A 12,614-nucleotide genomic window follows, 5' to 3' on the forward strand; every position below is an offset into this window, starting at 1 on the left:
CTGTGTGCACACGCATCACTGCATGAATGAACCTCTGTGCACGTGTGCGAATGCACACAGGTGCGAGGGCATGCACACGCACACGTGTGCGTGCGTCAGGGGTGGGGGTGGGGCACGAGGCGGCCTGGAGCTGGCCCCCACCTCCACCAGGTGCTGACTGCCGACACCACCTCTGAGTCTGGAAAGCCGAGGCGGGGATCAAGGGGGTGGGGAAGGCCAGGAGGTGGGGGGCCTGGGAGCTGGCACTGAGGGGTCCCCCGCAGGCAGGTGTGGGGCTGTGGGGAAGCACTTGGTAGGCGGGCACTGTCGGGAGGCTGGAAGGGGGTCTGAGGCACAAGGCTCCACGTTGGGGGGTGGGGCTCCCTGAGGCTTGGGATTTGGGGAGACCCATCTTGAGGTTAGCACCTGGAGCCCTAGGGGCAGAAGTCAGAACCCAAGGGGCTTGAATGGGGCTGCCTAGATTCAAGCTGGGGCAGACCCCCACAATGGTCGCTAAGCCTTCCCTCCCCCGCTCATTCTAGGACAGGTAAGGCCTCCGAAGGTGCCAGGCCCAGGAGCAGCACACTGGCTGGGCTCTGAGAGTGGGGGGTCCCCAGGCCCTCCTCCTCCTCCCCTGCCCCTCCCCACCCTGAGGGTCCTGCCCTGGGTGAGGCGGGGGGTGGGGGTCTGCACTCTGCGGGGGAAGGTGGCTCGGAGGGGCAGGGCAGGGGCAGACCCCCCACCCCAGGCGGGGGAGCCGCAGCCTCTTTTCCAGAGGTGGAAGAATGGAGCCGGGGCTCTGGTGCGGAGGTTTGCTGAGGGCTTCTGGGGCGATAATTGGGCAGTGATTTTGTGTTCCCGAGCAAGCAGAGCCGCTGCCTGTTGCAATCTGTCACCGAGGGCCCCTAGAGCTCGCCCCTGTCTCGGCTGGCCCCCCCCCCGACAAAGGTGAAGCATCAGCCCTGCCTTCCAATCTCCTGCCCTTGCTCACCCCTCCCCCAGCCCCTCTGAACCCCACGGCTTCTCTCTGCCTGGTCAAGCCGTCCCCCCCCCCCCCCCCCCCCGCCCTAGCTGGGCTCCCCTTCCCCCAGGAAGCCCTGCCGGACCACAGCTGCCTTGGGTGGGGAGGGGTAGAGGCTGAAGACCACTGTGGGCCCAAGGACAGCAGAGCCAGGCCTGGCCGGGCGCCCAGCTGGTCAGGGGACCTGGGCCTGAGTGCCACCCTCAGGGGCCTCAGGGGCTTTGTAGACTGTGGGGGGATGAGGGGCAGCTCCTGGTCGCTCTGGCACTTCCATGGCCCACGCCAGTGCGTGTGCACACACGTGGCGAGTGAGGTCCCTGGCCAGCTGGCTCAGGGCCCTCCCCCACCCCAAGGGCCCTCAGACAAGGGCTGAGCTCACCTCAGACACCGGGACAGGCTCCCGGTCACAAGCACCCTGCAGGCAACTTGCACGCAGGCCTGCAGCTTCCCGGCTCGGGAACGCCCGGCCGGAGACTCCGGGATTCCTGCTCTGGAAGCTTCCCTGCTGCCTCCCCCTCCCTGCACCGTGCGCCCCCACCCCTGCTGCCCACCCACTCGCCTTTAATTAGAAATGCCAGGAGAGCGATTTTTGGAGAGTTTGTGCCAGAAAGACTTTCCCGTCCACAGCAGGGGCGGAAGCTCAGAGAAAAGGAGGAGACAGATTGGCTCTGGGCGGGGAGGGGGGCTCTGGGAGCGGGGGAGGGGGCCGTGGGGCATGGGGACCCCAGAGTGTGGGCACCTGAGCTGTGTGTCATGGAGTGAGCCAGAGCAAGTGGGGTGTATGAGGGGCGTGGGGTGAGCATGTGTGTGGGGGATGCGTGTGTCGGGATGAGTGAGCCAGTGGGGGGTTGTGAGTGTGGGGAGCTATGACTGGGCCATGAGTGTGCAGTGTGTGTGTGTGTGTGTGTGTGAGCAGGGAGAAGGGAAGGGGCACTGGCCATGTCTGGGCACCTCTGGCCGGGGGCAGTGGTGTTTGTTGCCTGTGCCCGGGTAACATCAGTGGACCTGGGACTCAGGCCCATCCTCCTGGGGTAACCCGGGAAGGACGTCCTTCCCTGCCACTGTTGCCAGGGAGGCGGAGGGGAATCTCAGCTTCCGGAGCCCTACTCCTTATATGGTGGTGTCTTCTCGCCTCAGCCTCTCTGCTGACTGCAGAGGCTCCCGCGCCTGCCCGCCGCCCCCCCTCTGCCCACCTCTAGAAGTCTGCAGCTTCTGACTAGGTGCCCCCAGTGGCCTGAGGGGCTCAGGCCCCAGCCCCCTGCAGGACCCCTCCACCTCCTCCCTGCCCCACCCCAGGGAGAAGCTTCCAGACTCCCCTGGGACACTAAGTGGAGAAGTCTTGGGCCTCACCAGAGCCCTGAGCGTGGGGCAGTCCTGGCAGCCATGGCAGAGGCCGGCACATCCACACCTGTGCCTGGGGCCGGTGGAGCCAGGACCTGGGGCCCGTCCCTCACACACAGCCGGAAGGGCCAGCCCAGGGCAGGGGCGGGCAGAGGCTCGGGGCCACACCTGGGGCTCACACCTGACACTTGGGAGTGAGGCTGTGCCTCGAGCCAGAAGGCTACCTGAAACCTTCAGCTCAAGGGAAGGAGGGTCTGAGTATCCCGGCGGCTGTTGGGGTTAACCTGTGGCTGGAGGTCTCCTGCTGGACTGGGCAGGGTCCCTGTCAGGTTCAGGAGCAATGAGGACCCAGGAGAGCACAGCACCCGACCCCCCTCCAAAGAGAGAAAGATGAGAGGAGGAGGCCCACCCTGAGGCCCTGGGGGAGGGGCTTTCTGCTTACCCTTGGGTGGGGGGTGGCCTCTCCGGGCACACAGCTGCACCTCCCCGCCCGGTGCCGGTCGGGGGTGGTCGCTAGTCCCCAGAGCGTCCTGCAGACTTTGCAGGCTGAGTGACCCTGGGGAGGGGGCGGTGGAGCCAGAGGATTAGTCACCCCGGGCCAGCGTGTGTGCAGGGGGTGGGTCCTACCTCTGTGCCAAGCTCGAGTGGGCGCGGAGGCGGTCTCGCAGGGTGGGCGCACGGGCCAATGGGAGCCGGGACTCAGCGCGGGGGGCCGCCCACGGCCGCGCTGGCAGCATAAAGAGCCGGCGCGCGGCGGCGGGCTGCAGAGCTCGGCACCGCAGCTCCCGCACCGCCTTCCTGTGCTGCCGCCTTCCCGAGCTTCTGCTGCCGCCTTCCTGAGCTGCTGCTGCCGCCGCGGCACCAGACCCAGAGCGACCCAGCCTCCGCCACCCCGCCGAACCCGTCGCTCCGGGCGCGCCCGCACCTGCGCACAGCCGGACGCCGAAGCCCCACCGGCCCAAGAGGACTTTGCAGCCCGCTGCCTCCCTCTTGTCCCAGCACCTGCGCGCAAATGGAGCTGGACCAAAGGACGAGCGGCGGCCTTCATGCCTACCCGGGGCCTCGAGGCGGGCCGGTGGCCAAGCCCAACGTGATCCTGCAGATCGGGAAGTGCCGGACTGAGATGCTGGAGCACGTGCGGAGGACCCACCGGCACCTGCTGGCAGAAGTGTCCAAGCAGGTGGAGCGCGAGCTGAAGGGGCTGCACAGGTCGGTGGGCAAGCTGGAGAGCAACCTGGACGGCTACGTGCCCACCAGCGACTCCCAGCGCTGGAAGAAGTCCATCAAGGCCTGCCTGTGCCGCTGCCAGGAGACCATCGCCCACCTGGAGCGCTGGGTCAAGCGTGAGATGCACGTGTGGCGGGAGATCTTCTACCGACTGGAGAGGTGGGCTGATCGCCTGGAGGCCATGGGCAGCAAGTACCAGGTGGGCAGTGACCCAGCCCGCCACACTGTCTCCGTGGGCGTTGGGGGTCCCGAGGGCTGCCAGGAGGCCGACGGCTACGACTACACAGTCAGCCCCTATGCCATCACCCCACCGCCGGCTGCCGGTGAGGTGCCAGGGCAGGAGCTGGAGGAGGCCCAGCAGTACCCACCCTGGGGGCCCGGCGAGGACGGGCAGCCCAGCCCTGGCGTGGACACACAGATCTTTGAGGACCCGCACGAGTTCCTCAGCCACCTGGAGGAGTACCTGCGACAGGTGGGCGGCTCCGAGGAGTACTGGCTGTCGCAGATCCAGAACCACATGAACGGGCCGGCCAAGAAGTGGTGGGAGTTCAAGCAGGGCTCGGTGAGGAACTGGGTGGAGTTCAAGAAGGAGTTCCTGCAGTACAGCGAGGGCACGCTGTCCCGCGAGGCCCTGCAGCGCGAGCTGGACCTGCCGCAGAAGCAGGGTGAGCCGCTGGACCAGTTCCTGTGGCGCAAGCGGGACCTGTACCAGACGCTCTACGTGGACGCCGAGGAGGAGGAGATCATCCAGTATGTGGTGGGCACCCTTCAGCCCAAGCTCAAGCGCTTCCTGCGCCACCCGCTGCCCAAGACCCTGGAGCAGCTCATCCAGAGGGGCCTGGAGGTGCAGGATGGCCTGGAGCAGGGGGCCGAGCCCGCCAGCCCCCACCTCCCCGCCGAGGACGAGGCTGAGGCTGAGAACGAGGCGCTTACACCGGCCCTCACCAACGAGTCTGTGGCCAGCGACCGGACCCAGCCCGAGTAGAGGGCTTTCCGGCTCCTGCCTGCCCGCCACACCCCGCCTGTGGCCTTTGCCAACCGGGACTTTTGAGTTGGGCCGATCCCCGCAGGGGAAGCCCGCGTCCCCGTCCCGGTGGACGCTCCCGCTAGCCTCCCAGCCTGATTCACACAACACATGTCACCCAGTTCTGGACAGCGTCCCCCACACAGTGAAGGAGCCCCCGTCCCCTGCAGGACCCCGCCCCGTCCCCCTCCCTCCGTCTGTCTTCCAGGGCCTGGGCCTGCCAGGGCCACCAGCCCTCCACCCCCACCCAATACACACACACTCAGGCCATGACAGCGGTCCGTGCCTCCTCATCCTGCTCCACGCCTGGGCCCTCTGGGCACTCAGAAACCATGAGCCCCAGTGGTTCGGGCCAGCAGGCACCATGCTCAGGGGACACCCCAGAGCAGAAGAGAAAGCACAGCTGGTGCCCAGTGCCATGGGACCTCAGCTCCGGGCCGGTTCCCCCTCCTGGCAGTTGCCTCACAGGCCAGCCAGCCGGCCTCGGACAGCACAGTGTGGCTCCGTGTCCTGGAGGACACCTGAAGCTCAGGCACAGCCTCAGCAGCAGCAGCAGCAGCAGCAGCAGCAGCAGACCTGGCCTCCTGGTCTCCTGGCCCCTCAGGTGAGCCCCTGCATCAGGGCACTACCACTAGGGGTCGCCATAGAGCTGGGAGGGCCCAGGGCCAAGTCCCTGTTCCAGGCCAGCCCCCGGAGCCTCAGAGGCACCCCAGCAAGTTAGCTGCAGGGGCTGGGGTGGGGGTGGCACCGTGGAGAGGCAGGAAGGAGCAGAGACCGCAGGGCCAGGGAGAGGGGCGGGGTGGGAGGCAGGCTGGGGGAGGCTGCTGAGCCAGCTCTTACAGCCCGGTGTTTCTCTCCCCCAGTGGTGTCCGTGACTCACGCCAGCTCAGCGGGTGACTCAGCCACGGCAGGCCAAAGGTCCCCGGGGGCCTGAGTCCTCGAACCGGCTGAGGCAGCAGCCGGTGTCCCGGGAGCCAGGAGAGTGACAACAGGTAATGGAGCCCCAACCCCCCACTGTGAACCTGACCCTCAGCTGTCCTCCCCAGGGGCCTTTGGGTCCCTCCCCAGGCCCAGGCCCCACCCCCTTCCCAGGACTCTGGGCAAGCTGGGGGGCAGCCCACCAGGGTCCCCGGGGCTCTGGCCCCAGGGAGCAGCCCTGTTCTGCCCTTCCTGCCTGCACCCCCAGCCACCTGCCCTGCCCCTGACCGTCCTGTGTCTTCCTTCCAGGTCCCAAGGCTCGCCCAGAGCCCTGCTGCAGTGCTTGGCACTGCCCGCTGCCCTCTCCTCCCACCAGCTGCCTGTGCAGGAGGAGATGTCTGAGGCCAGCAAGGGGGTGCTGCAGAGAGGAGGGGCCCCGGAGAGCCTGTGCTGAAGATGCCCAGCTTGAAGGCCAGGGCCTGCCGCTCTGCCCGCCCCGCGGGCCGCCAGCCTCCCGGCCCCCAGGACCTCTGTGGCTGGAGTCGTGGTCCGACACCCTGGGCCCCGCCTTGCTCCGGCCCAGCAGCCCTGCACACTATGTGGCCTCCTCCCCCGCCAGAGCTTCCCGAGAGCCCCGGCCCCGAGGCCATGAGGCGAGCCCCAGGACACCCCAAAGCCTCTCTCCTGGGGCTCCAGCTGGCTCTCTGCCAGGCCGCTGCTGCCCAGGCCCGGACCGCCCCTCCTGGCACCAGCACCCTGGTGCTGCAGAGCAGGGCCTGTTTGGGGGTTCCCATTCTGCCTGCCCACTGGAGGTTCCCAGATTCGGGGATAACACCTGCAGGTGACTGTTGGCTCCTTCACTCTTACCCCTGCCGGCCCCCCAAATTTTATTTTTACACATAAGCGATAACCCATCCTCACAGGCTGCAGGGGTCCCTGGATCCCCTGCCCCCACAGACCAAGCCTAGAGGGCCCGGCCAGGCTGGGGCCCCCCTCACTGAAGACAGACCCTTTTGTAAGATTTTGTTAATAAAACGCTGAGACCTGGTAGATGGTGTGCGCTTGTCTATGCCTATGGGTGGAGCCGCATGAGGACATGGCTGGGGTCGGCGGGCTCCTGGGGGCCCTGGGGAGCACAGCCCATTGCCCCACAGGGCAGCTGGGCCGGGTCCTGGCTGCTCAGGCTGTAGGGGCCTTAGGGGCTCCCCTAGAGAAGCGGGTCAGGGCAGCTCCCCCCACCAGGCAGGCTGCAGGCCAGTGGGGCTGGAAGGATGCTAACGCTGCCCCCTCCCCTTGCCTGGGGCCTGCCCGGTAGGGGCCCTGGGAACTCTTCTCCTGGGCCCAGTGCCCACAGAAGCCTGCAGCCCAGGGGGACTTCTCAGGCCCTGGAGCCCCGGGGACCGGCAAGGCAAGTCCCTTTGGGGAGGGGACCCCGGCGGGTCCTGGCTGCAGGATCACGCACTTGGTCTCTCTAAGCCTCAGATTCCTCATTCTTGAAGTGGGGGACCCTCACTAACACAGTCTGAGAGCGGGCTTGTGAACTCAGGAGTGAGGGCTCTAGTGCCCTGTGGGATGCTGGTGGCACCTGCCTCTGAGGGGCACGCCGGGTCCCCAGGGGGAGGGAGAGGTAGCCTGGAGAGGGTGCATTCCCACCAGTGTTTCAGGAGAAGCAGAACAGGTGGGAGACAAATGGGGAGAGGTCTGTGATGAGGAGCCGGCACACTGCCCTGGGGCTGGTCCGGCCTCCGGCCTCCTCTCCCAGGCAAGGGCCCCACTCTGCTGGGAAAGCCTTTCAGCTGATGGAGCCAGACCTCCTCAGCAGCCGCTCCCATCCACACAGGACCTGGCGACAGCTAGATGGGCGTGTGGTGCAATGCCCAGGGCCTGTTGCAGCCCAGCTCAGGTCCCGCCCCTCAGGAGGTGCTGTGCTGCTGGGGGCATGCTGGGCCAGCTGGGGGGAAGTGAGGTGGCTGCGGGGACATCGCCCAGGCTGGGCAGGGCTACCCTTTCAAGAGCCTGGACACTGGGCCAGAGGCCAAGGCCTGCTGGGACCTGACAGGGGAGCACCTGTAGCCAGGAATTTCTGTCACCCTCTGTCTGAGGGGAAAGGGCCACTGCCTCCTTACTCTTCCCTTTTCTTTGTTTTACGGGGCAACAGCTCTGAGAAAGAGGGGACAGGAAGTTGAGGGAACGGAAGGCGGACACCATGGGGTGCCCCGGCTGGGATTTTTCTTCGAGAATTGTGCTCTGCCGTCCCAGGCTGCCAGTGGCAGGTGCCCTCTCCTCCACCCACCTCAGAAGTGCCTCCCCGTCACCGAGGACGGAGCAGGCTGTTCCGACACTGTCTGTGCTTCCACAGGCAGCCTCAGTCTTTCTGCCTCTGTTCTCTCTGTGTCTGTGCGCCTCTCTGTCTGTCTTTCTCTGTCTCTCCTCCTTTGCCCCCACCCTTAGCAGAGTGGGGAAGGAGCTGGGGGTCAGAGTGGGGGGGATTCCTGCAGGCACTGGGGATGAAGGGGTGGAGGGGTAGGGACGGCGCTTTGTAGAGGACAAGGAGGGACGAGGGGGAGCAGCCTGGCCCCAGGCAGGAGCCCTCGGGCAGGAGTCCGGAGGACCTGCGGGTGGGGCTGGAGGGCATGCTCGGCCGGCCGCCCCAGCCCTTCCCCAAGCAGCCACCACTCAGACAAGGCTGAGTCAGGAATCTCCCCGCACGCTCCTTCCCCTCTTCCTGCCCCCCAGGCCGCCAAGCACCGCCTGGGCCTTCCCGTGCTGAGATGCCCAGCATTCGCCCTCACCTCTGGGGGCCAGGATGCAGGGCCCCAGCTGTAGGGGCCGTCTGGCCCTTGGCCACCACTGCTGTCTGAGAGGCAGCCTCAGAGCGGAATGGGGAAACTGAGGCCTGAGCGGGCAGGGAGTCACCAGCTGAGCGGGATGGTCTCCTTCACGTCTCTGTCGGCCTCAGGCTGAGCCTTCGGGCAGGGGTCAGGCGGCAAGTGTCCCTTCCTCAGCCTGGACCAGGGGTCCCACTGTCATCTCTGGCCTGTCCTGCCTTATGTAGCCCAAATGGGCGTTGCTCTGCCCGGTCACCCCGCCCCCCTCTGTTAGCCTCTCCTAGCCCCACGCTGATGCCAGAAACTCAAGCCACCCCCGGAGACCGCGTGGCCTGAGGGCCGGACCTAGAGCCACTGCCCGCAGGCCCATCTGTCTTGCTCTTCTCCGCACGCCCATGTCCACCTGGCGCTGCCTCCAGTTCCAGCAGGGAGGGGGCCTGGGAGAGGCCTGACTGCCCCCCCACCCCTCCCACTCCCCCTCCCCTCTCAACCCCCCTCCCCAGGGCAGGCCAGCTAGAGGCTCCCTATAGCTAGAGGCTTTCCTGTAACTGCACAGGCCACCCCTAAATGCTGCCGTTTGTCCCTTCCCCAGCCTCTCATGGTGCTGGGGTGGCCCCAGCTGGGGAGCCGGCCTTCCTCCCTGCCCGTCACGCGAGGCCACAGCTCCTTTCCCGTTAGCCCACCGTTCGGTGCTCAGTTACCACGGCCCACAGCGTCCTCCAGGCGGAGGCCGGAGACTAGGTCTCCCTTCACACGTTTGTTTTCTCCCGGAATTTCAGATCCCCTGGTCTAGGTACCGTCCCCACACCCTGTCCTCCCGGCCGCCACACCCCGACAGGTGCCATTCTATCGGCTACGGGTCTGCTTCCCCGTTTGGTGCCGGCTTCTTGGAATAAAAACATCTTAAAAAAAATCACTGACCCTGCGGCTCCTGGGCCCGTCCAGCTGTGTGCCGCCTCAGGCCGAGGCCCCAGGTCCTAGCCAGCCTGCCAGGACCCCTCCTGGCCCCCACTGAAGCAGTGGGCAGCGACTCCAGTCCTCCGTCTCAGGCCCCTGGGCCCCTCCTCCTACCTGGACCACCCTTCTGTCTCTACTTTAAAGAAAATTATGCACTTATTTATTTTTAGAGAGAAGGGAAAGGAGGGAGACCAACATCGATCACTTGCCTCTTGCATGCGCCCCCAGCTGGGAACTGAATCCAAAACCTACATACGTGCCCTGACCAGGAATTGAACTGGTGACCTTTCAATCTGCAGGACGATGCCCAACCCACTGAGCCACACCAGCCAGGGCTCTGTACTGCTGTCTCTTTCCCTCTCGGCCTCATCCTGCCAGAACCCCACCTCTGTCTACAGCCTTCCTCCCTCTGCCTCCTCCCTCTACCTCCTCCCTTTGACCTGCCCTCTGACGTGCCCTCCTTGCTGGAGCCCAAGACCTCAGACCTCGGGTACAGGCCCCACCTCAGTGGCCTCAGCACGGCCCGGAAGGGCTGGGGCTGCCGCACATCCCTCCCCGAGCCCCTTCCCACGTCCTTGACTGGGCCCCAAGCTGGGAGCCGAGCCGAGGAGGAGCCGCAGAGGCCACTGGGTCGCAGCCGCACAGAGCACACCTAGGCTGCCTGAGGGAGGCAGGTCTTGCTTAGAGGCTGTTTCCCAAAGGTGGCAGCTACCTGAAGAGGGAGTGAGCCCCTCACCCTGAGGGCAACCAACGATTCTGGAGAGATGATCAGATCAGGGACCTCTGAGGCCCACTCAACTCCACCCTCAGCTGCCTCTGGGAGTCCCACTGGGAGCCACAAAGCTGCCCGGACCCTTCCACCTCCACCCTTCTCCACAGAGACCAGCCCATCAGCCGAACTTCCCTTGCAGTCCCCGCAGCCCCGCTCCTATCCTCCCCTCCCCTGAGGAGGCTCTGCCCTCCACCTTTGGATATCCTGCTCCCACCCTCCTCTGCCCGCCCTGTCCTGGTGCCTGCCTGCTGCTCCTGAGGACACAGACCCCATGCCTGTCCAGCACCCCCTCCTCCCCCTGGGGAGCCTCCTCAGGGGGCCCTGGGCTCCCCGCTGCTGCTGCTGGCTTGTCTGGCGTCTTCTGTGCCAGGAGTCTGAGTGTGAAGGGGCTATTTTTAGCCTCTGTTATCCCCTGAATTATCTCGTCTCTGTTTGGCCCTCGTGTTTGGTTCTGCCGGAAAATGTCAGTCTGTCTTTTCCCACTCAGGGGAAGCCAGGAGAGGAAGACCCCATGGAACCTCCTCTCTGCTCACACCGTCGGGGGGCTCTGCTTGTCCACCGCACGAAGGCCAGGAGAGCCTCACAGGACGTCCTGGCACCTCCCAGCCAGCGGGGCCTGGGCACGGGAGGGAGGCGGGCGGTTCAGGCTGGGCCCCTCACATGTCTGCACAGCCCTCGAGTCAGGGCCTGGCTGGGGGGCCACTAGGGCCAGCTGTGCAATGAACCCACCCCCATACGTGACAGCTCAGACCCGGCCCGGGAGCAGAGACACTGCTTCCCTCTGGTCCCTGGGAGAAGCAGGAGTTTGTGATCCCACTCAGGCCCCCACCTCTCCTGGAGCCTGCTCCTCCCTCAGGAGGGCCGGTGTGGGACCTTCGAGGACACTCTAGCTGCAGGCTGCTCTGGTCAGCACGGCATGGGACCTGCTGCCATGGGGCGTCCCCCCAGGGACAAGAGGGTGAGGGGGCGTGGGGCCTGCACTGTGGGCTGGGTTCCTCAGACCGTCGTCTGTTGGAGGCAGGCATGGGGGTGGGGGCAGGAGTGAGGCTTCTCAGTAGGGTGGACAAGTAACGTGTCTGAGGGCCTGGGGCCGGGACCCGTCCAGGACTCCAGTTTCCCACCCCCTGACCACCGCACCTCCCCTCCATTCTGCCTCTGGAGGTTGTCTGGTCCCCTGCTCCCCAGCCTCCTTTGGCTCCCCTCGGCCTGGCCTTCCAGTTGTTTGGTAGGCTGCCTCCTCCAGGAAGTCCCCCACGATTTTGCTCTCATCCAAGAGAGCCCTAGCAAGTAAGTCAGCCTGGACACATTGCCTGCATCACAGCTGGGCTTCCATTCCTGTAAGTCTTCCCACCCCAAGAATAGAAGGCCCCCGAGCTGGCATTTGGCTCCTTGGGACATTCCTCCTGTGCACTGGCCTGACCACCCCGACAGTGGACTCAGTTACCCTGCAGGGGCCTGGTCTCAGCCGGCAGTGCCCTTCTGCCCCAGGCACTGGCCCGTGTGTGGCTCTCTCAGCCCCAGGCTGTGCCTTCCCTCCATCTTTATTTCTCCTTGGATGCTTGTTTTTGAACTTGTCTTTTAGTGTCTCTTGCATTTTCAGTCTCCTCCCTTCCCCCACCATCTAGGTGTTGCTATGGGAACCAGGCTGAGGCACCCATAGCACCCCAGATGGGCACATTTCAGGGGCACCTGTGTGTCTGTGTGTCTGTGCGGGACGTGTGTTCCGGCAGCAGGACTGGCGGGGCTCTGGGGCTTCGTGATGGCGACCAGGAGTCCACAGCGGGAGGCGGCCGTCTGAAAGCACCTTCCAGCACCCCCATCAGGGGCAGAGCCACGCCATTGCCACCTCCCCTCTCTGCACGGTCACCCCCTCCTGCGCTATCACTGTCCTGCCCCCATTGACATCAGCCTGGTCGTCACTGTCCAGGAACAGTGCAGGAAGGAGGGCAGGGTGCCAATGGACAGCAGACCCGCTTGTCTTCCGCGTCCAACCAGCCCAGAGCTCCCAGCCTGGAACCCCAGCATTGATGTGGGTGGGAGGAAAGGGGACCTCTGGGAGGGGGAGACTGGAGGCCCCCTCCTCCCTTCCCACCCCCCTGCACCTCCCAGCCAGGATGTAGGCCAGGGGGCTGGGGGGCTCTGAGGAGCCAGGGAGAGCCCTGGGAGCCCCTAGGCCAGGCTCGCCGGGCCTGCCCTCTCAGCCTGGCAGCCCTGTTTTCTCCCTCGGCCCTGCTCTGCACACCTGACAAGAGACCGTCCTGACCCCGACCCCTCCCCCACAAGGCTGGCGTTCTTCCTGCACTGGGTCCGATTTTGCATGTATTAGGTTAAATAAAATATGTATTAAAACCAATTTCATCTCTATGTTTTTACTGTGGCCACTAGGAAACTTCAGCCACACTCACTTCATTTCCATGGTCTGGTGCCCCCACCTCACCCACAGGAGGGAGGGCAGAATGCCTCAGGGCTGGGCCTCCTTCCCTGGGTGCGCAGAGCAGAGTGGGGGGTGGGGTGGGCAGGGGTGGGCTCGCTGACCGTGGCTGCCTT

The 12,614-nt window shown here is 65.6% G+C and overlaps 1 protein-coding gene across 2 annotated transcripts; it reads left to right on the forward strand.

The window, feature by feature from the left end:
• Positions 1-2,468: 2,468 nt before the first annotated feature.
• Positions 2,469-6,552, forward strand: ARC (activity regulated cytoskeleton associated protein). 2 transcript variants are annotated; one of them, XM_024572042.3, is made up of 3 exons: positions 2,469-5,196; positions 5,456-5,584; positions 5,820-6,552. In XM_024572042.3, exon 1 carries the CDS (start codon positions 3,354-3,356, stop codon positions 4,551-4,553), a length of 1,200 nt encoding a protein of 399 aa, XP_024427810.1. In that variant the 5' UTR covers positions 2,469-3,353; the 3' UTR covers positions 4,554-5,196; positions 5,456-5,584; positions 5,820-6,552. The 2 variants fall into 2 exon arrangements, 1 of the variants encoding a protein (XP_024427810.1); XR_006652854.2 differs by lacking the exon at positions 2,469-5,196 and adding an exon at positions 5,275-5,308.
• The last annotated feature ends 6,062 nt before the right edge of the window (positions 6,553-12,614 follow it).

The sequence above is a fragment of the Desmodus rotundus genome, chromosome 8, assembly GCF_022682495.2.
Source record: "Desmodus rotundus isolate HL8 chromosome 8, HLdesRot8A.1, whole genome shotgun sequence".
In the NCBI taxonomy this organism is placed as follows: Eukaryota; Metazoa; Chordata; class Mammalia; order Chiroptera; family Phyllostomidae; genus Desmodus; species Desmodus rotundus.

Excerpts from the sequence above, each read along its gene's own strand:
- ARC (XM_024572042.3), top strand. The coding sequence starts at position 3,354 with ATGGAGCTGGACCAAAGGACGAGCGGCGGCCTTCATGCCTACCCGGGG.